The 22520-nt window shown below is 42.4% G+C and overlaps 1 protein-coding gene across 3 annotated transcripts in view; it reads right to left on the bottom strand.

Annotated features, from left to right (window-relative positions):
- SYNJ2 (synaptojanin 2) overlaps nucleotides 1-22520 on the bottom strand; it is a 54271-nt gene that overhangs the window by 25152 nt on the left and 6599 nt on the right. For all 3 annotated transcript variants that reach the window (XM_053382261.1, XM_053382262.1, XM_053382263.1), the window contains 4 exons: nucleotides 16254-16524; nucleotides 10794-11019; nucleotides 2875-2958; nucleotides 1405-1466 (listed from right to left, as the gene is read on the bottom strand). In XM_053382261.1, the coding sequence (XP_053238236.1) occupies nucleotides 1405-1466; nucleotides 2875-2958; nucleotides 10794-11019; nucleotides 16254-16524 (643 nt within the window). The remainder of the gene's footprint in view (nucleotides 1-1404; nucleotides 1467-2874; nucleotides 2959-10793; nucleotides 11020-16253; nucleotides 16525-22520) is intronic.

The raw sequence follows: 22520 nt of genomic DNA, 5'->3' as shown, positions 1-22520 counted from the left end.
ATGCATTGAATTTGCTATAGCTCACAGTTGCCATCTGGCGTCACAGTTGTATATTGCACTTTACAACACATTCAAAATATTTTATTTGCAGCTGTATAGCTGAGTCCTAGAACTCTTCTTAAAACACGTGACGAGGAGCAGGGACGGCCTTAAAAACACACAACTTTCTCTGAGAAGCATTACAATGGACTGATTCCCTCCTATATCACCTGAGTTGCTCTACCTGTGGGATCTTCATCTATTTCAATAGCCGTTCACCACTCTTTGCACACAGCCTTCTGCCATTTACCTGGCTTTAGTAGTTCCTAAGAGGTTGTGCAAATGCAAGAACAGCTTATTATACAGGTGGGGGTGGGGGAAATCTACTAGTCTTCAAAACCAACTGTGCAATAAAGGTAGCAAATGCACAGTTAACTCTTTTTTTTTTTTGTGGCAGATCAAGATATCTTCCTTCAAGGTATTACTAGTGCTACAAAATATCCCACCCTTTTTAGCACACAAACTGAATTCCCCTCCCTATTCCTGAAAACATGATTCTTCCCTCAACTGAAGCATCCAGCGCTGTTTGAAGTGTTACAAAGAAAAAACCTAAAATTCATTTTTTGTTCCAACTGGGAAGCGGGATGGGTGGGTTTGCAAGCATATGTGTGCATACTATACAAGTGTTTGGCATGTGATGTGTATATGCATGCTGTGTGTGCTGTATGTGTTCACAGTGAGAGTTGCATGTGCACCAGCTCCAGCCAAACCCAAAACCTACTTCTCATTTGGCCCCACCTGTTACTAGTATGTGTACCTTTGGGAGATGAGGGTTAGACTAAAAAAAGGTTTCCTAACGCCAGACCTAAACTCTGATTAAGACAATAATTTTAATAAGCCTAGTAGCATTACCGTCTTCAGATGTAGCAGCCACAATGCAGACAGCTTCTTTTTCTCCTTAGCGAAACCCCTGACATTTGTCCCTGCTCCACAGCCAGATGCTGGCATAATGACCAGCAGGAGTTCCTGAGCAAGAGGGAAGTGGACAGCAGCATGCTGACCCCACAGCCAGTATTTGATCCCTTATATATGGTTAGCTCAGCTGGTTAGAGCGTGGTGCTGATGACGCCATGGTTGCAGGTTCGATCCCCATATGGGCCAGCTGCATATTCCTGCATTGCAGGGGCTTGGACTACCCGATCCACAGGATCCCTTCCAACTCTACAATTCTATGATTCTATGGTTAAGTGTTATGTCTGCACTTGTAGGGATTCAACCAAAAAGCTTCTCATAAAAAGGTGAGTTTTGAAGTGGGATTTGAAAGAAGAAAGATGTGACACCATGAAGATGTTCTGGGAAACCCTGGAATGCAAACAGTAATATCTGATTTTACTCAGTTATCAGCAGCGTCGCAATTAAACCTACTTGTCAAAAGCAGGAGCATTAGCTTCCAGGCCTCTGGTAAGTTTTAGATGATGGGAGCCAACCTAAGTGGATAACAATGAAAATAATAGAAAGCAAGAGTTTTAAACATGAGTCACTAGATGTCTCCCTTTTTCATTCAAAGAAAATGTTCCTTTATTATCTCTTAGCAACCACACTGCCACCCCCATATGGCACTCAAAGCACAAATTACACATTTTATTAGCAAACAACACTGACAAATGAATGCAAAATCATATTAACACCCAGTGAATGGCCATGGTTTCACCTTGCCCAGAATCCTCTATCTAACTGATCCTCCAGTTGTCAAAGTGAGTTTCCTTTGGGCCACCAATGAATATAACAGGCATAGCTGCTGAGGGAAACACCACTGTATTCATTGCATTCTTGAATCTGTCCCTAACTCACATTCCAGAGCTCATGTAAGCATCTATTCTGTACATACACAGATGTAACTGTTGTCTTAAAGCACAGACCATGCCTGAACCACTGCAATTAAAAAATAAACAAGCAGAAAGTGTTGTCTTTAGCTAGCCAGGTTCCATTGTTTTAAAGGAGAAATAATCAGCTTATAAAAAGTATTTGAGCTTACAAAAACAAACAGGTCCAGTTTTGAATAATCAATATTTTTTAAAATATACATATTAAGTTTCAGGTTAACAGCTTTTTTGTACAAACCAGACCATATGATATTCCAGAGAGAGATGGAGCCATTCATGATTCAAATATAGGAGTTATTCTCTAAAAACAGTTTTGATGCAATCTGTAGGCACCCATTTCAGGTTGTGGCTGACAAAACTGCTTTTGGTGCCTCCCTTTGTCATAGCCAATAGTGCTAGACAGTGGCCTTTATAAGAAGCACTGAATCACAGCACACAAGTTTTGTTTTTTAAAAAAAACACAACCTCAAATCTCAGCACCTTGAATATTAATGTCTCCAATGTTGGCATAGCAACTTTCAAAGTTACCTTAACCACAGCATCAGGCCTCTTTGACATCTCAGGGGCTGTAAGATAGATCACGTCTCTCTCTACAAGGTCAGAGACAGAGCAACAATAACTGGAGAGGGAGATGGGTACTTCCTCCCTGCAACTGGACCCTTGGATGTCCTGGCCCAGTTGATGCCAAAACTCTAACCATCAGTAGGGCCAAAAGGAGTTATGCCAAGGGAGGACCAGGAAGCAGCTTAGATTCAAAGACATCACATCCAGAACCAGGGGGAAAGACAGACATGTTCAGCAGCCCCTTAAACTCTTTATTTTCTTCCCATTATTCCCACTGGGAAGGAAACTCTTAAATAATAACTAATCAAAGTGCAAAAAAGGAAGGACAACATTCCTCTGTTCTTGCTTCTGCCTTGATGCTTGGTAGGGCATTGGATATGGTGGTTAAACTGCCTTCAATCCCTCCTCTTGCCTTGAGATTGCAGCCTTAGGGATTTTTGCTACTTACCTGTAGCCCAGGTTGCTCCCAAAATAGTGGAACTGAGCCTCTGATTTGAACAAAGGAAGAAACATCATTGTCCAAATAGATAGTCTACAGAAACAAAAGAGAGAAAGCATATTCAGATCAATGCAATTTTTTGGCCATTTCTCAACTATGTGCATGACTATATTGATTGAAATGCAAAGCTAGATATCACTTCAGCTTGAATGTGAGGTATCTTCAGGTTTTGCTTTTTTTAAAAAATGGCAAAAATACATGGGAAATAAGACATCTATTTGGACCAAAGAAAAGAATATGTGCTATTTAGACAACTGAACAGCTAACTTGCTGTTGATATGACAAGTATGAATCTGGGATGGCCAGTCTCTCAACATTAGGGTTTATGTATGTTTAATAGTTGGATGAATGAGAAAGCTTTGGCTGAGGAAGATTTTCAAATCCTTGCAGACTGCAATACAGGAATTTCACTGGCTGCAATGCCCTCTTATATGCAAATACTAAAGATACATGAGTCCTAAGGTTAAAAGGCTAGTTATTCTAAAATTTAATATAGATTATTATTTTAAAAAATATTAGCTACCCCTGATACATACATGCAGGCAGGCACAATCTCTCTCTCTCCCGCTCCCCCGCCCCATCCCCGGAAATGTCACACATATTAGGACCACTCTTGGGTAGTGGTAAGTGGATGTATTAGCTTCACTTACTAATTTTTGTTAATCACACGTTGTGCCTTGGCAACATGTTAAGTAACAAAAAGTCTGAGGACCATCAGGGAAACAAAATAGTTGGGCTGACTAACTTGGTATTCATCTCCTTTCCCAAGATGAATTCACTATTTTCCTTCCCCTCCCTAACCACTTTTATTTTTGTGATGATCTGTAAAAAAATTTTTTATCTCAGAACAAACAGTATCACCAATACTTATTTATTTACTGCATTTATACCCGCCTTTCATCCAGGGAGTTCAGGCAGTGTACACACTTCTCCATGTTACGCTAACAACAACCCTGTAAGGTAGGTTACGGCTGAGAGATTGTGACAGACCCAAGGTCACTTGGCGGCCTTCACCACACTGGTTGGATGGATGGACGGCTGTGAGTGCCTGTGTCTTTGCCTCCCCCAGTACCCATATCCAATTTTAGGCCAGCTAAAAGCAGAGATGAAGGCACAGCCCTGGAAAGAATAGCACAATGGCAAACTTAACAGCGTTGGCCTATATTTAGCAATTAAATCCTGGCCCGTTTCCACCTGCGATATATAATAGTGGTGTCATTGTTCATCACAAAGAGCTTTCAGCAAAGAAAGGGTATCAGACAAGTCACCCAAGAGCCTTCTTTTATAAGCACGCTGCATTGCTCAGGATGAAGGCAGACAGCTGGATCAGCACCAATGCCCGCAGTGGAAATGTGAACACAAGGACCATCACTGGTTTGAACAGTATAACTGCACTTAATTAATGCACTTCATGAATATGGTGGATGCCAGAGTGCTCATGATGGGCAAGTCCCATCTCATCAAGGGAATTTTCTATTTCCTTCCTTTTAATAAGGATACTATGAGAAAATGCCCAGGACCACACACAGGTTTGTGCTCTGTTCTGACCACTGAAGCAGCTCCAAATATTACAACGGCTGCTGTAATCCCGGCTGCTGCTGAAGCAGCATTTCCCCACAGCAGATATGTAACATGTGCACATCATGCACAAGTGAACACCCGTCTTTTGCACACTTTAAATGCCATTTTTTAAAGTGATGGGAAAGGTAGGAATTGCTAAATCAAACACTTCTTTGGGCACATGAATCACACTGAACAAACTAAATGCCTTAAGTGGAGGCAGGGGGGAAGAAAGGGAGGGGAATCTGAATTAACTTCTATTTTTCTGTAAGAAATCCCATAAAGGAAATCCTATTCTTCCCCTGTGTTCATATGCCACAGAAGGAAAACTTTAGGCTCTTTCTGGAGATATGTAAAAGAATGTGAAAGAGTCTACCAATGGATCTGGATGTTGGCTGTTTGCAGTATGGTAGCACTGCAGAGAGCTTGCTGGGGAGACCATGCATTAAAAGAAGGACTCAAAAATAACTTAAACAAGGTTTTAATAAGAAAAACAAAAACTCCTTTTACACTAAATACATTAACAACCAAACCAGACCCAACCACCAACCCATCCCCCAGGGTAATGGGAGAGCTAGGTGCTGCTCCTTATATACTACACCCAAATGCTGACACACCTTAATTAAATACAACTCAGCAGCACCTGCTATGTTTCACAGCTGTAAAGCTGGGTCTCGTTATCTTGCTCTGGCCCCTTAAAGACATACACATCAGGTGGAACAATGATGAATCTTTACATTTAAAGAAACCATTCAACACCGGAAGCTGCTTGCCTTAGATGGCTGCTAGGTCTATTTGCTCAGTATTGTCAACACTATCTAGCAGACGCTCTCCAGGGTTTTGAGACAAGAGTCTTTCCCAGCAAATCCTACCTAGAGATGCCAGAGATGGAACCCGAGTCTTTCAACATGCAAACCAAGTGCCCTACTGCAGCACCCTGAGTGGGAAAATGGCACTCTTCCCCAGCGGCAAAGCTAACCCTGGTGCGGGGGCGTGTCCTGGAGCCGGGGATGGGGCAACCTGCCCATGGGGGTGGGACGAGCCTCTCTGACACTTGGAGCCTCTCCGCCGCCTCCCCCTCAGCTGTAGGGCAGCTGAGGGAGAGGCAGTAGGCAGACGCAAGTCCCACGCTGCAGTTTTAGGCAGCACGGAACCTGCAGGTGCCTAAGCCTCCACGTCACTCCTTAAATATTTCGTGAACCCATTTTTTAAAAAACTCATTTTGTCAAACCCCCCCCCCCATTGATGACAACCGGGGTGGACCGGACCCCCTTCTTCCATCACTGCTCTTCCCCCCCCCCCGCCGGCAGCCCCAATTTCATATGACCTGCACCCTGGTTGTCAAATGCCTCCCCACCCCAACTTCTTTCAGTTCTCAGTCTTGCAGTTTTGTGTGCTCCTGCTAGTTTTATCAGGCTTGTAAACTAAAATGGCCAAATAAGTTAAAACATTAAGTGTTGGCTTCAGTTTAGAAAGCAAAAAGACTTGAAACTGGTTTGTTTTCTTTTCTTCGCCTGTTGCAGTGAGTCATTTCCAGCCACAAAAAAAGGAAAAAAAGAAGAGATGACTCATAGCCAAGCTGAAATGCCAGAAGGCTAACTCAGTGGGAGACAAAGGAATACCACTTATGTATAAAAGAGCTGCCTGGAGATAAAGCTAATTGTTTCTTTCTCTCCTGAAACCAGGGGAAAATGTCAGAACTAATGCAATGTAAAGGGGTCAGAGAGCCTTCCCTCAGCATCCAGGTTCCTGGGGTGCCATTTATTCATGAAAGGGAAGAGCCAGCATGTCATTATGAAGCAAGTGGAAACAATTTTTTCTCCACTGAATTAGAAGCAGCCAAGTTATTACTTCATCACTGATTATCCAGTAGTCTGCTAAGAAAGCAGGAGAGATTTTCCTCCTAGGCTTGTGCATTCCAAACTGGACTGGATTTCAGCCATTCTGAGGTACAGCCCTGTTTGGAAAGAGTGCAGCGGCTGCGAGTGATGCATATATAAGTGAATGAGAAAGAGGCTGGGGGTGGGGGAGGTGGTGACTTCACCCAATGCCTCTTTTGCTAGTTCCAGAGAGAAAGATTCTCGCTAGCTCTATCTAGCTTCCTTCTCTCAGCTTAATATTTAGGGCATGTTTTGGGTGTGTTTTAAGCCAGAATGCCAACTATTGCTACCACATGGATACATGCCACTTTCCAATGTCAGCATTAGAAAAAGCGTTTCCGCTGACTCTTTAGGTGACCCATACCTTTCCCAGATCTATGTTTACAAGAGGATAGCAAGTGCAGATTTATTTTTCTTCTGGGTCTGCATAAATAACCATCTCATACCTATCAACTATCACTCTCTGCCAAGGAAGTGGGGCAAGCAGTAATGTGAGCATACCCTAATAGTCACTGCCCCATGTGCAGATGAGAGCTTCACTAATAGAGGTTCTGGGGAGATTCAAAGGATGGGAAACAAAAAAGTAAACAAAAAAGTTGATGCAAAAACAATGTAAATATGTGGCTAGAAATGCAGGGGGAGGAAATGACCTCACTGCATTTTAAGCTGTTTATATGAATACCCCCCCTAGACAAGATGGAGCCAATTATCATGTTTTGATAGCCTAGTTCCGGAATGACCACATGATTAAGTCCCCAGTTACAAGAGATTCAATATCTTCACTCATTCCAAAATTTAAGTCGTGTCATTCCTGTACCAGTGATCCAGGTTAAAAATGGTAGTCATTACTATTTCTAAAGTAAAATTTATATTCCATATTAAAGTGACTGAATGAAGTTCCATGGAACAAAAATACAGAGCTCCATTATTCACTCAAGTGCACTGAGCAGCAAAGGCATAACCACTCCTTTTTCTCCATGCCCTTTTTCCAGTTTCAAATATCTCCTAACATAAATATAAGGATAAATTGAATCTATAAAGGAAGCAATGCTTTCCAGCAGTGGTGGGGAACCTCTGGCCTGCAAACCTTATTAAGACTGGCAGGCCTCTGCATTTGGCCTGCAAGGCCATTTTGGTCAAACCGTGCCCACCTGCCCTACATATACATGGCATCAGGTGCGGAGCAGGTTAAGATGCAGCTCTATGCTGATTACAAAGCCTTGTGCCCTTGCAAGTGTGTCTGTGAAGTGTCAGTGTTTGCAAAGGTACAGAGTTTCATAGGCTGATGGGCAGAGCTGATGGGCAGAGCTTGCAAAACATTATGCCTTTCCCCACATGATTTGATTTCAAACCATGTGGGCAAAGGAAAATGCTTCAGGTGATGTCATGGTGACATCAGGCAAATGACAGGTGAATGGTCCACAGGGGACAGGTCACTGCAGCATCCAGCCCCCCACCCACCGCAAACTGGAAATGATTCTCCATCCCTGCTCAGCAATCATTCTCAAGCTTCAGCAAACAATTGCTAATCCTTTTGGTCTGTCCTCAATTGTCCAACATTGAGCTTCTTTGCATGGCCTTGGCTTCAACTATTATGAGAGAGGGAGAAAAATGCAACTGATAGCTGCCAACAGCCTTATCCTTCATGAGGCTGCTTAGCCTTCAAGGCTGATACAATGGCGAGTTGGACAATGAACATGAGAAATCCCTTGCAGAAATCCAACGCTTCTATACAATTTTTAACCCCTGAAGAGAAGTGCAGGTGTTCTTGCAATGTGACAATAGTGATACCCGACAGTATGCAAGCTATATTTCAGTCACTGTATCCCAGGCAACAGGAGCCTTAACGCTGAAAATCATTGTCAGCTCCCTTCCTCCTACTCTGCTCCAGGCCTCAAATTATCTTAGCATCATATAAACAGTGTTTTTATTTGACTTGTCTTATTTGAACATTAGCATGCACAGAAGAAATCTTGTTCGCTACGTAACTAAAAAAGAGAGAAAATAAGAATGCCGAGATCCCCATAACATTATCAAGGCTGAGAGCCAGGCAGGTGTAGAGGTTAGAGTGTTGGACCAGGGACCAGAGAGACCAGGGACTGAATCTGCACTCGGGCATGAAGCTCACTGGGTGACCTTGGGGGAGCCGCAATGTCTCAGCCCAGCCTACCTCACAGGGTTGTTGCAAGGATAAAATGGGGAGGGGAAAGAACCATGTATGTCACCTTGAGCTCCTGGGAGAAAAGGTGGGATACAAATGTAGGGAATAATAAATAACTAAAACTGTCTGGAAAATTATAAAAGCTACTGCAATGTACATGCAGCCTGCAACCCATAAGTCAGGCACTAGTAGAACAAGATTCCAGGCGCTCTTTTTCCCTTTTGCAAAATGATTAAGTGTGTTGTATGAATATAGGTACAGTTTGCCTTTTATATGCAAGCATTTGAATAAAAAGTTGTTTATGATGCCAGTAAGGTCTATAAAATCAGCACGTTGTGATTAAAGTTATCACCTGTACTTTTGAGTAGAGAGACATACAAAACGACATGTTAGCTCCTCATCCATCATAACAAGAAAGCCATTCCTCACAAAAGAATGTATTTCTTAGCCATTAGAAATAAAATGGTATGGTGCTGCCAGTCCTTTCTGTTTTGCTTTCTTGCATTGTTTGTTGAAAGGCTTTTCATAGGCCACAAGTCCAACAAACATAGGTGCCATTTGGATCTCAAGGTTGTGGGTTCGAGCCTCACGTTGGGCAAAAGATTCCTGCATTGCAGGGGCTGGGACTAGATGACCCTCATGGTCCCCTCCAACTCTACAAATTCTATTATAATTCTTCAGTTTCCATAACGATGCTAAGGAAATGTCCATTATCCTTCCCAGTTTTCCTCTTTAAGACAGTAGGTGCATGAACATCACTCGACAGCTTCATTTTTAGTGAGTAGCATTTCAATCCCGGATCAGCAAACACTACCCCTTGCCAGAGTTCCCCAACAGTGCATTTTCTCTTACTTACCCCCCCCCCCCGAATCAACTATCCATCTTCTAGCACATTGCATACCACAGCATCATTTCTTATGCAGATGGTATCTCAATAGCTAGATACCAAAAGGAACATTTGGACAGAGCTTAAGTATAAGCTAACTAGAGATCTGTCCTCCCTGACACACTACCCCAGTTTGGATGCAATGAAAATCTCTAGTTAGTCTAAACAGGAAGTGTCTGTTTCTAATCCTCTCCTCATGGCCACGCCAGAGGAGGGAAGAAGAGAAGAGGTTTGCTACTGCTCATGCATATACTGTTAAAACATGGTTTAGTATTATTATGTGCAAAATAGGCCTCTCAGTTACACTGCGAAAACAAGGCCCCAACAGCAAAATATTTCAAATTATTAGCTTAATGAGACAGATTATAATGATGGTGGTGCTGATGATAATTCCTTCTTTAGCTGTAAGAGGAAATAATGCTGCCAAAGAATTAGATATATGTATAGAAGGCAGGGCCATCAATACTTCTTAGCCAGAATGTTAACCCCCAATGCTCCGGGGTGTGACTAAAGATAGGCTTCTACTTTTGCCCTCTTGCACTGTGCTGTCACTGAAGAATGCAGGGATCCAGTCACAGGAAAAAGGGTTAGTTGAACCACCTGCCTGGTAGTTACGGTATCATGGTGACAAACATTACACTCTTGATGACAGGAATTCATGAATTATTTTGTTTTAAAGCAGAAGAAAGGATAACGGAGAAGAGATTGACACAAAAGCAATATATGATCATTTCAAAATCAAACCCTGCACCATAATTAAAAAATAAATTGCCTTTTACGATACCATAGGAAAATGGTTAAAATATGTCATAAAACTTTACATTTTCGAGTGGGTTGGTGTTAGTGTCCTTGTGAACACAAATAAACTCACATTTCCCTTTACCTGTGCATGAGATGTTTGGTATGGACTATTAAAGCTTCAGGAAAGAATCTCTGATTAGAACCTAGTCCAGTCCACAATCCTTATGGGGAAAGTGTGTGATAATGAACAAGAAGAATTTATTTTGCTTCTATTCTTCCCCACTCAGGGATTTTTTTTAAAGGACTGAAAAATCACACTCCCACCCCCCAACTGCAGAATACACAAGCTCTCAACTGTAAATCAAATGTGGGGGGGGGGGATGCAAACTCCAAGCCAAACGAATTGAAGAGGAGGGAATGGAGTGGGTGTATTCTTCTGTAGACATGTGTAATGAACAAAAAGGAAAAAAGCAGAGTTAATGAATATACCGTGGGCGGTTAGACACTACTTCTGAAAAGCGCTTGCTAGCTTCTCTCATGTCACTTGTCACTGTGAAAGATGTCATCCTGATCCCTCAACTGCCACCCCACTTTGTGTAAATGCAATCAATTATTTAGAGACATGGGATCCAGCCCTTACCTGCTCCGTCTCCGCAAAGTTAGAAACGTGGCCATCATCATTGACTCCTCGTATGTGAAACCGGGCACCAGCTCTCTCACAGCTGATCCGGGAGATGAGACAGGCCTTTGCCTTCTTGTGAGAAGCGTACAGAGTGCGAATGTCCACCACACCACAGATCACTTTTAACAGCCAATCAGAGCAATTCACCTGGTAGTGTTTAAAGGGGACATGCAGTAGCTGGTTCCTGCAAGATTCAATAATAACCACTCACTAGGTGCACTATATATTATTAACAAAGCTAACTTTAAAGTATTATCCCTTGGTAAGGTTTTATAATTTATTTGAGTTCAAGCTACAAGGCACTGGAAGGATTCCAGTCTTGCTTGTTTCTTACCAGAACGCCAATATTACAGTGAAGATAAACCTTGGGAAATATTCTGTTAAGGTAGCAACTCACAGAACCACAGACATTTTAAATAGGAGGATTTCACAGTTCAGGTTGTGACCTGAAAAACTGCAGCGCAGGTTCAATAGTTTTTAGTTATGAAATCCTTGCTTGCAATCAAATCTGAAAAAAATAAATGTAGTGCAACTTTACCACATTGTGTGGTAAAGTTGCATAACTTGTGACCAACCAAGCTGAATTCAGCCCATCAGATATTTTGGCCTTGAAAGATCCTGTTTTTACTGTTGTAATCAGGCAGAATCTCCCCATGCCCTGGGCTTACAATTACTATATCAATATATGTAATCTTCCAGGATCATAAATATTAAAAAACTTTGGACTGTATTCAGTTGTGGTTTTGCCTTAATGGATGCACCCAATTTTTGCCAACCTCTCTAACACACTTAAATTTCCCTAAAAGCTGCTCCTTGGGATCATGTAATCCTCCAGAATAGAATGGGACACAGCAGTAGGGAAGGCAGTGAAAATTGGGTGCCTTGCCTTGCCAGGAACAGAAGTACATTTTGCTAAGACAAAGCTACCATTAGATACCACTCAAAAAGTCTACAGCTATTGTTGGATTTCCCAGCACTACTGAAAGAAAATATAACCAGTAAAGGCAATGTAGTCACTTCTGCATCTGACTATGTTTAATATTCCATACTGTTTGTCTGGCAACATGAATATATATATTTGTTTAGAAGCTACTTATTACTCAGTCAGACTAATGCATTAAAAACAATTTCCTTTGAATGAAGTCAGCAGTTTTCTGTGAAAGTATATTCTGTACTGATATCACTCTTGCAAGCCATTTGCATCCCAAAATGCCACCACATGATGCAGATAGTGGGCACGATCCAGGTAAAAGTTGCATGCTTTTAAAAAGTCCCACTGATTTCAGTTAAGTATATAACTTAAATCTCTCCCATTTAAACCAGCGGGACTTTTGGCCAAATTGTGTCAAATGCATTTAGGAGAACTGAGTCAAAAAAATTTACACAAAATCTGTTTTGAATATATTTAGGTCTATTAATCAACATGCCAAAATTGATTAGATGAGCCCTGATGGAACAGATTGGACTTCCCCACCCTTGTACCCTCCAGGTGTTTTGGACTCAACTCAGCACCAGCCAGCATGTCCAAAAGCATGGGATGATGGGAGTTGCAGTCCGAAACATTTAGAGAGCACCAGATTGGGAAACGCTGGGATGACTTCCGGGTTGGCGCCTCCAGGAATGGCTGACTTCCTCTGATCGGGAGGAATTTGCTTCGTGGAAACTAGGGTCTGGCCGCCACGGCGAAGGCGGGGACCCACTAAAAATCACAGGCGGGAGAAGCCTGTGAACGTGGGATTCGGCTGGCACCTTTTGCGCCTCCCCTACTCGCAGGGAAACCCGGTTTCGGGGATTCGGAGCGACGTGGGGTGAGTGGCACGGTGCTTTGAATCGACTGCTTTTTTCACGGAGTGAAGCCGCATTGCTGTTGCCGGAGAGCGCTGACTTTTTCCTGTGGACAATTTGATCTTAAAACAACTACCCGTGAGTAGAACGGAAAATTGGATTTTTAAACGTCTTAATTTGGCATCGAAATGGGGAGGTTCTAAACAGGAAGTCCGCCTTCCCCTTTTGTAAATAGACTGAAGCAAAGAGGCTGCAAGCTAAAGTCTTGGAAAGTCCTTTGTAAAGGGTTAAACTTCCATCGGCTAAAATCAGTAAACCCCCCTTGGAGGCAGGAGAAGAGGGGGGAAATTTTGGACCGAGCAAGCCTGCAGGAGAGAGAGTGAAGAAAGTTAAATTACCACCGCTCTCAACCTGGAAATGGGCTGCTAGCAATTTTGACGTTTTGGAAAAGTTCATTGACTGTGAACAAAACGTATGTTGACAGATAGTTAAATAAGAGAAATACATTGTTTCCATTGTTTCCTTCTGCGTTTAAAAAGGAGTAAAAGTAACTGAAAATTGAAACTGTTTTTATTGCTTGAACCGTGTTTAAAAGGACTGATACAACCGTGTTTAAAAGGACTGATACAAATAGAAATTGTTTCCCTCTAGAGGGAGCCTTTGAAACTGTTACAAGAGTTGAGCTGGGGGAATCTCCAGCTGCAAGATAAAAAATCGTGAGAACCAGGGATTGACCCTGGATCGGTAAGAATGTCGACAGAAGAAGCCTTAGTGATTACATTATGCAAGATAAGTGACTCATTGGAACAGCTCCATAAGAAGACGGATGTGATGACTATCAAAATTGATAATTTGGGACAAAAAGTGATTAATTTGGGACAAAAAGTGAATATATATACAGAAACTACTCAGGAATCGATACAGGAATCTACTTTGACATGGCAAATTGTGGAGAAGGCGAGGGAGAAAGTTGTTGTTGTGGAACCTAAAGTAATACAAGTGGAAAAGGAGAGAGCTCCAGCCTCACAGAGGCAATTTGATGAATATAAGTTGCTGCCTTCCATGACTGAATTTAGAGAAAGTAAGATTTTGAAGATTGGAGCCCTGCTTAGACTGGAGAAGGAAAGTTGGATAGATCCCCCCATGCAGGGATGTATTGACATTTGGGACCTGGACTTGGGTCAGGAAGAGATTGGAGTTGTGGGGATCTTCAGATTTGGATGGATTTTGAAACACGTCCTGAAATACCTTTTGGATTTCAGTTTTAACTATGGAGATTTGGCTGAACTGCCGAGAAGGAATAAAAACATTGCTAAGTTGGAGCTTCCCCGAGACCTACTCTTCAGCATCAAAGGAAGGAAATTAAGAACAAGATCAGCAGAAGACAAAGTAAAAGTATAAATGTATAAATATGAAGAAGATCCGCAGAAGGGACTTGGAAAAGAGTTAAGAGCCTCGGACAGAAGATCACCAGGTTGATGGACTATATGGAATTGACGGAAAGGACTGGCAGAATCCGAGACCAGGGAGAAGAGATGGTGGAAGAAGATTGGAAAAAGTTTAAAGTTTATTTATAGAAATATTGCAAAATTAATGAGTGTTAGAAAAATGTTGGAATGAAATTACATGGCTTTAGTAGAAATGTTATAAGGAGTTAAGCACAAATAAGTATTATAGTATTAATGGAAAATAAGGTTAAAATAAGTTAAGAAAATTATATGACAGAAAATAGTGAAAGATGGAAAGGAATTGCTGAAATAATTAATAGAAGTGGAATACAAAAAGGGAGGTGAGAGGAGGTCGATGAAACGAGGGAATGAAAGATAGGGCATTGAAATGGTATGGTGTATGTTTTTAAATTGTTGTTGCTTTGTTTTATTTAGCCTAATGTGTTAATGTTGTGCATTGTTTATATATTGCATTGTATTGCATTTTCTTTCTTTTGTTTTTTTCTTTCTTTCTTTTTTTCCTCTTTTTTTCTTCTCTTTTTCTTCTTTTTTGTAAGGTTTAAAAGCAATAAATATTATTTAAAAAAAAAACAGATTGGGAAACGCTGGGTCAGACCAAATAGCCATCTTGCCCAGGATCCTGCTTCCCACAGCAGTCCTGCTGGGTCTCAGAGAAGCCCAGAAGTGGGTCATGGAAACACCAGCATCGGTACACCTCTGAACCCAGCTGCTGGGGATCACAAATGGGAGAGTGCTATTGGGTTCATGGTTTCATTGCAGGCTTCCCGTTGGCATTTGGTTGTCCAATGTGAGAATGCGATGCTGGATGTGATAGCTCTTTGGTCTGATGCAGCAGAGTTGTCCTGATGCTCTTATTGGCATAATGGAACCCTGAAGGCCACATGGAGAGTGCCATATACAGCAGTAATTATGATGGTGCATTCAGCTGTCATGACTAGTACCTAGGAGAATGTTCACTCGATCTGTTGCCCACCTTCGCTTTGTGACTATGTGTCAAGCAAAACTCGTCAAGAAAAATAAGAGCTAAGTATCCCGAAAGCCTTTAACAAGTTCAGAACTGCAGTATCATCTACAGTACATGTACAACAACAACAAAACTTTGGCCAAGATAGCTTGGTGCCAGGGCATTTAAAACTTAATTAGATAAATAACTCATGCAGGCTTACATTGACATAGGCCTGCCCCATCATCCCAATTCAATTATTTTTCACTGGGCTTTGTATTTACCTTCAATGGGCTGCAAGAGGAGCATCATGCACAGAAGCAGATGCTAACTTTCATTTTGCTTGGTATCATTATCACTGAATACATTATGCAGAAGTTGCCATTTATTATTTAAAATGTTGAAAATAAAATGTATTGATCTTCTCTATTTAACAAAAAAAAATTAAATTTGCACACTGTACAAGTTGCAGGTACTCGGGATTTGCTTAAAGTGAGGTGCAAACACTCAGAAATGGTTGCTTCACAAATATTTAGGCATCCAGGATTGGTTCACGTACACAGCAGGGCCCAAGGGCAAATCTCAGGCTCACAAACTCTGATTCACATGAAAGATTCCATTCACCAAGGGGAGGGGAAGCATGTGAGCCTGCAATTCACTATTGTGCCCTGCTGCTTACAGAGTCAATGTGGTGTAGTGATTAACGTGTTGGACTAGGACCTGGGAGAACTGGTTTGAAATCCCCACTCGGCCATGAAGTTCACTTGGTGGCCTTGGGCCAGCCATTGCCTCTTGGTCTAACTTTCCTCATAGGGTTGTAATGGGGATTAAATGATGAGGGGGAAGAAACATCTACAACACCTTGAGCTCCCTGGAGAAAAAAGTGGGATGTAAATGCAATAATAAATTTAACAACCCAGCACACCTGAGCTATGTGTGAACCAGCTCTTGAAGCCTTGTATACATTGGCAATCCAATCCAATATAAGTTTCACTATGTTTAGTGGGACTTATTCCCATATATATTATATTTAGAAATATGACATTTTTCCTTCCACAAAAGGACACTCTCTCGGTATAATAGCAATGCATTTATTGCTATGCTTTAGAAGATCCCAAAAAGATTCCAGTCCTTCATGAAGCAGAAATCCACATGGATTTGAAGTCAAGGACATATTAGCTAAGGACTGACCAAATATAGGATGTAACATATTGCACTTACCAGAAGAATGAGTTTGCAGTTCCATAGTTGTTATCGCCCTGTTTTTGGGCTCGGACAGTGATATCAAAGTTTGACCCTGCATTTGGCCAAGAAAAATAAAACACCCCAGAATTAAGAATTTTCTTCAAGGCAGAAACACGATCTTCCTCCTTAGTTTCTTCCTGGAGAGGACAGAATTCTGTTGTCGTGATTCTGTAAACTTCAGCATCAAGTATTTTCCCCACTGATGCACAGCCTGTCACAAGGACCAGAAAATGCAGGGTGGTGTTGCCTAGAAAATGACAGGCACATTAGAATTACATGGGAATACAAATGCTTATTCCATTCTAGACCTTTTCTGTAAAGGCAGCTTGTCAATACAGTGGTACCTCGGGTTACAGACGCTTTAGGTTACATATGCTTCAGGTTACAGACTCTGCTAACCCATAAATAGTACCTCGGGTTAAGAACTTTGCTTCAGGATGAGAACAGAAATTATGTGGAGGAAGCGGGAGGCCCCATTAGCCTCAGGTTAAGAACAGTTTCAGGTTAAGAACGGACCTCCAGAACGAATTAAGTTCTGAACCCGAGGTACCACTGTATCTCATAAATATGTTTTGTTTGGTTGTTGTTTTTTTGTTTCAGAAGGTGACAATGTCAAGTTGATACCAGATTAAATTCATTGGTCTGGGACTAATTGTAGGTATGGCAGAAACCTATGTTGGCATGACTAAATGTATAAATTTGTGAAAGGAAAACATTTCTCACATAGAACATACAAGTGTGAACATAAATATTGCATTAACTGCCAACTCAGCCATCCTCATTGCTGTACAAGGAGAAAATCTAGTCTAAGGGCATGATCTCATCAGCTGCCCCCCCCCCAAGCTGAGGAACATCTGGGGCAGGAAAGGAGTACTTTGTGAAAAAGGTACTCATTCCCTCCACAGCATCCATCATAATATCTGAAAATATATGGCAGGAGAAACATTGCTCTTAACAAGTTGGCCACATGGAATGACAAGCAAGAGCACTTATTTGTGACTGAATCCACTCTCAGGAGACATCCACGACTGCTGTTTCAAGCGGCAAGCTCATAAAAGTCAATCTGTGAGCTCCTCTATTAGGTACTTAAGCGTTGGTTCAAGTCAGTTCTGCTCCTAACAGTGAGTCTGTGGGTCAGTCAATCACAATGCTATGTCTAAAATACAATTTCATAGCTAAATAAAACGTTTTATAAAAAAAATAACAAGCAAAAAACTAACCAACATAGCTGGTCTAAGAGGCATGACAACATTCAGATATTTTGCCACTTGCTTGATAATAAATGTGAAAGGCCTCTCAAGGGAAATGCTCGTAAAGGATGCTAAGGGTCAATCAGAAAAATGTCTTGTAACGGGATGCATTATTTAAGACATATAGAAAACAAAGGTAGTCCAGATGTTGATAGACTCCCAACTCTAATCAGCTCCAGCCAGCACAGACAATGGGCAGGAATTATGGAAGCTGTAGTCCAACACTAACTGCTGGTTATCTTGTAGTAAAAGAAGAATGCCTATTCTTCTTTTGATGAGGCACTAAATAGAAAATAAGAGGTCTGCTGTCATTCAGCCATAGCTTCAAAAGCAAAAAAAAAAAAAAAAAAAAAAGGAGCTTCCACATAGCTCATTTTGAATATTTATGTCATAATTCCAGCTGTGCTTAGCACTTTCAAATTTGCATTGCTGACTGTTTCAATAACCAAGAAAAGCTTCCTGTATTTTTTTTAAAAATCCAAACCAAAATGAACTGTTGTTTCTGCTCATTATATAAATTTCTCCTTAAGAGTATTTGAAGTTAGAGTAACATTTAAAAACTAGCTTGCGACAAAGGCAGAGAAAACATATGTATTACAGCAACAAGGAAGGAGCAGCCCCCGGGACAGGGATGGAAAACCTTCATCAGCCCAGGGGCCACATTCTCTCATGGGCAACCTTCCAGGGGCTGCATGCCAGTGGGCGAAACGTGGCCTGTGAGGGGTTCAAATTTAGCTGCTTTTCTCTAACCACACCCACCTACCCCATCCTTGAAGTCATATGTAACATCAGCTGTAATATGTACCGGTAATATGTAACACACAGCTGCCAATGCACAACAGGAACTTTAAAGTACGCTCCCGATTGTGCATCGTCACAATCATAATCTCCAAAGCGACTTTAGTTGCCCTGGAGAGTTTTCAACATAGGGAAGGTCACAGAGGAATATGTGCCAAATGGGCCCCATTTAAGCAGACCTGTACATGAGGGGGAGAACAAAGCGCATGCTGTTCAACAGGATGAGTGAACTAGTTTTATATATTATTTTCATCCTGACTGTAGCTAACTTCCTTGAACAATTTTTCAGGGTATGAGGCTACCTCATGGGGAGGTACAATGAAAAATAAAGGTAATAACCTTCTCCCTCATCACAAAGTTCTGCATTATTCTTGAGACCCCTGGTATGACACACAGCCCAAAGGATTAGTTAACCCTGTCTTCCCAAAGCCCTTCATCACCATGGAAACCTTAGGCGCAAGGACCCTCTGAATGTTCTCCTATGTATTGAGAATATGCTGGCCTCAGAACCCTCTTCAGGCTCTAAACCAAATAGCAGTAAGCCTCATGGGCCCTGAATGCTGGTCTGCTGCATGAAACATCTGGACTGGCCGTGCTTGGTATGAATGCTGAGAGCCTAGTGTTTTGCCAGGTGCAATATAGGAAGCTGCCTTACACTAATTCAGACCACCTTGCTCATTAACATGTGGAGTAGTCAGAAGATTGAATTAAATGCTGGTAGATCTTATGATGTTATTATCCTGTTTGCATGCCACCTTTCCAAAGTTAAAAAAATGTTCAAGGCGGCTTACAACAGTTTATTTTATCATAAAACTTGTTATTCTTTATCAAATAATCCCAAAAGAGAGTACAATGCAGGCAAAATACAATAAAATAATACAATCAGTCAATAAGCAGCACAGCAGTAAACAAAAAAACCCAGCACTCCCTCTGTGTGCTGCTGTTGGGCTTCTCCTGATCCCCCCACAGTCATTTTTGGGGGGGGGGAGGGGCACAGGGAGCACACAGGGAGAAACCCCATTGCACAAGTGGAAATCTTTGCAGAGGGTTTCCATTGATGGGGTGTGTTAAGTGAATGCTGCTCACATAATCTGTGTTTCTATGCAATTTGACCATGAATCTTACAAATCTACACACTAATAATGCTATTCGGATGCCACCTTCTTGTTATTTACGCAATTATTTATGAAATTCTATCCCACCGTTCCTCCCAAATGAGCCCAGGGCAACAAACATCAAGAAGTTAAAATAATACAGTTTAAAATGAAATAAAAACATATCTGCAACTTTTAAAAACAATTTTAAAACCACCTAAAAAACTTCCCAACTAATTAAAAAAAATCATCTAACGCATTTCAAAACATTTGGAACATCTTACATTTAATGCTGTACATGTCTCCTACACTGTCATGCTATGTGCAAAACCCACCAGCCTTATAGTGCAAGTGTCTTGCATGGGAAATGGTTGGGTTTGTAGCCTATCAATTTTGAAAGCCTAACACAGACAAAGAACTAAGACAAAGTATTCACACACAAGTTCTGCAGTATGACAAAAAGGAAGAATTTCCTACTAAAACCCCAGAAGGTCTTTAGTGCCAAAAAGTGAGACTGAAAAACCAGTGTGATTAGCTATTCTGCTTACTGTCTGAATAGCTAGTCAGAACAGTCATGCTTCCTTTTTTGTCTGTTTTATAAGCCAGCTAAGCCAAATGTTTGGATTTAAACCAGTCTTGTCTCCCCACGGTGACTAATTCATATTTCAGAAGATTTATGGAATTTTCTGCCCAGTAGCTGGTTCAGGCTATTGCTGCTATCGCTATAAACTTTATCATCAGGCATTCTGGAAAAATCTTTCATGCTCTTACTGACTTACCGTATTTTTCGCTCTATAGGACGCACTTTTTCCCCTCCAAAAATGAAGGGGAAATATGTGTGCGTCCTATTGAGCGAATGCAGGCTCCTTGGCTTCGCCGCGACGCGCCTGTCCAGCGAAGCCGGAGGAGGAACAGAAGGGTCTCCTTCTGTTCCTTATCCAGCTTCGCTGAAGGGCGCTGCGCCTTCTCCCTCTCTGCGCAGCGCCTCTCCTGTGAAGGAGAGGCGCTGCGCAGAGAGAGAGAGAGAAGGCGCAGCGCCCCTTGAGCAACACGCCTGTCCAGCGAAGCCGGAGGAGACCCTTCTGTTCCTTCTCCAGCTTCGCTGAAGGGCGCTGCGCCTTCTCCCTCTCTGCGCAGCGCCTCTCCTGTGAAGGAGAGGCGCTGTGCAGAGAGAGAGAGAGAAGGCGCAGTGCCCCTTGAGCAACGCGCCTGTCTAGCGAAGCCGGAGGAGGAACAGAAGGGTCTCCTGTTCTTCCTCCCGCTTCGCAGCGACGCGCCTGTCCAGCGAAGCCTGAGGAGGAACAGAAGGGCCTCCTTCTGTTCCTTCTCCAGCTTCGCTTAAGGGCGCTGCGCCTTCTCCCTCTCTGCGCAGCACCTCTCCTGTGAAGGAGAGGCGCTGCGCAGAGAGAGAGAGAAGGCACAGCGCCCCTTGAGCAACGCGCCTGTCCAGCAAAGCCGGATGAGGAACAGAAGGGTCTCCTTCTGTTCCTTCTCCAGCTTCGGTGAAGGGCGCTGCGCCTTCTCCCTCTCTGCGCAGCACCTCTCCTGTGAAGGAGGGGCACTGCACAGAGAGAGAGAAGGCGCAGTGCCCCTTCAGCGACGCGTCTGTCCTGGCTTCTGCTTTAGCCCTGCGCAGCCTCTTTGGGCAGGGGGAGCCTTAATCCTGCTGCCCTGAAGAGGCTTGGCGCGGTTACCCCAGAAGCCAGAACAGCCACACGGTATCCCAGAAGCCAGATCCCTCTTGCTGTTCTGGCTTCTGGGGTTCAGAATAATTTTTTCTTGTTTTCCGCCTCCCAAAACTAGGTGCGCCCTATGGTCCGGTGCGCCCTATGGTGCGAAAAATACGGTACTACCCTCCTTAGGGAGCCTACTTGTTTCAAGGGCCGAATGACCACACTGTCTCTCCCTTCCAGCCAGCCAAACATTTCTTGCGGCAAGAAGCGAAGTGTCTAGGCAGACTCTTTTAAATTCATATTATGGAAATGAAACTGGCACCATGTATATGTCAGGAAATCCACAAATTGGTGGGTGGGATGGTTTGGATAGTATCTGAACAAATCCTATGGAGTCACAAAAACCTTTTCTATCATGGGTTGATTTCAGAAGTAACTAATGCGTTGTCAAAGTACTAAGGCAACTATGGGAATTTCAAGGGCTATGACGGGCCATGGCTGAGCCTCTGGTCTATGGCACAGCCTCTTTCATGCTCTCACAACCCTTCATTAAATATGAACAGAATTATTGGATTATTATTATTATTGGTTTTGCATAACCACATCCCCTGACATTCCTTGTTACTGGACATTGGAAAGTTGACTTCTTGTTCATATGATCTTGCACTCAGCTGCCCACACTCCATCATACCCCCCCCTCACAAATTGTTTAAATACTTCAGATGCTTTTATGTGCATAAAACCATACGCCAGCCAACTAAGAGGCAAAGCTATAGTCCATTTATTTCATTTACATTTTGCAGTTTTGGATACCACATTCACTCTAGCCATAGCAGGTTCTCCAGAGATATGCTTGCACCTTTAAAATACCCAAAGCACCAAGATGCAAAGCAGCAACTACCACGCCACTCACCTCCCTGGCTCCATTTGTCTTGTCACAGGGCTACACCATTGCCTTCAGTCAGCAGGAAAAGAGGTTGGAGAAAAGGATGGGAGGGGCAGTGACATATGCTCTCTCAATGCCCCCAAGCTGTTAAAGAGATAGTCAGCATCTCCTAGTGCAGACCAGTCTATCCTTGCCCACATTAGATGGCTGTAACATGAAATCTAAGGAGGGAGCCATGCTCATTGTGATGAAAATGCTAGGTTCAGGAAACCCAAATTAGAAGGTCACCAGAACAGAGAAAATTGTCAATTGCAGGGCTGTAGTCTTAGTTAACCATGAACTACTGCTGTTAATAAAGCTAGTCATTCAAAATAAAAAGAAAGGGGAAAGTGCTATTCAGTAGAGCTGTTGATTCTTGGCCTGAAAAGGCTGACTTCCTTAGAATTGCTGTATTTTTATGGACAGGAGCTCTGTGCTTTTAACAGATATGTGCAAGCCAAAAAGGGAACAAGTGCAGCTTTCCCTAACACTGTATTTCCACG

The sequence above is a fragment of the Podarcis raffonei genome, chromosome 3, assembly GCF_027172205.1.
Source record: "Podarcis raffonei isolate rPodRaf1 chromosome 3, rPodRaf1.pri, whole genome shotgun sequence".
Lineage (NCBI taxonomy): Eukaryota > Metazoa > Chordata > Lepidosauria > Squamata > Lacertidae > Podarcis > Podarcis raffonei.
The sequence above is the reverse complement of the archived record's forward strand: the minus strand, read 5'-3'. Positions and strand labels throughout refer to the sequence as shown.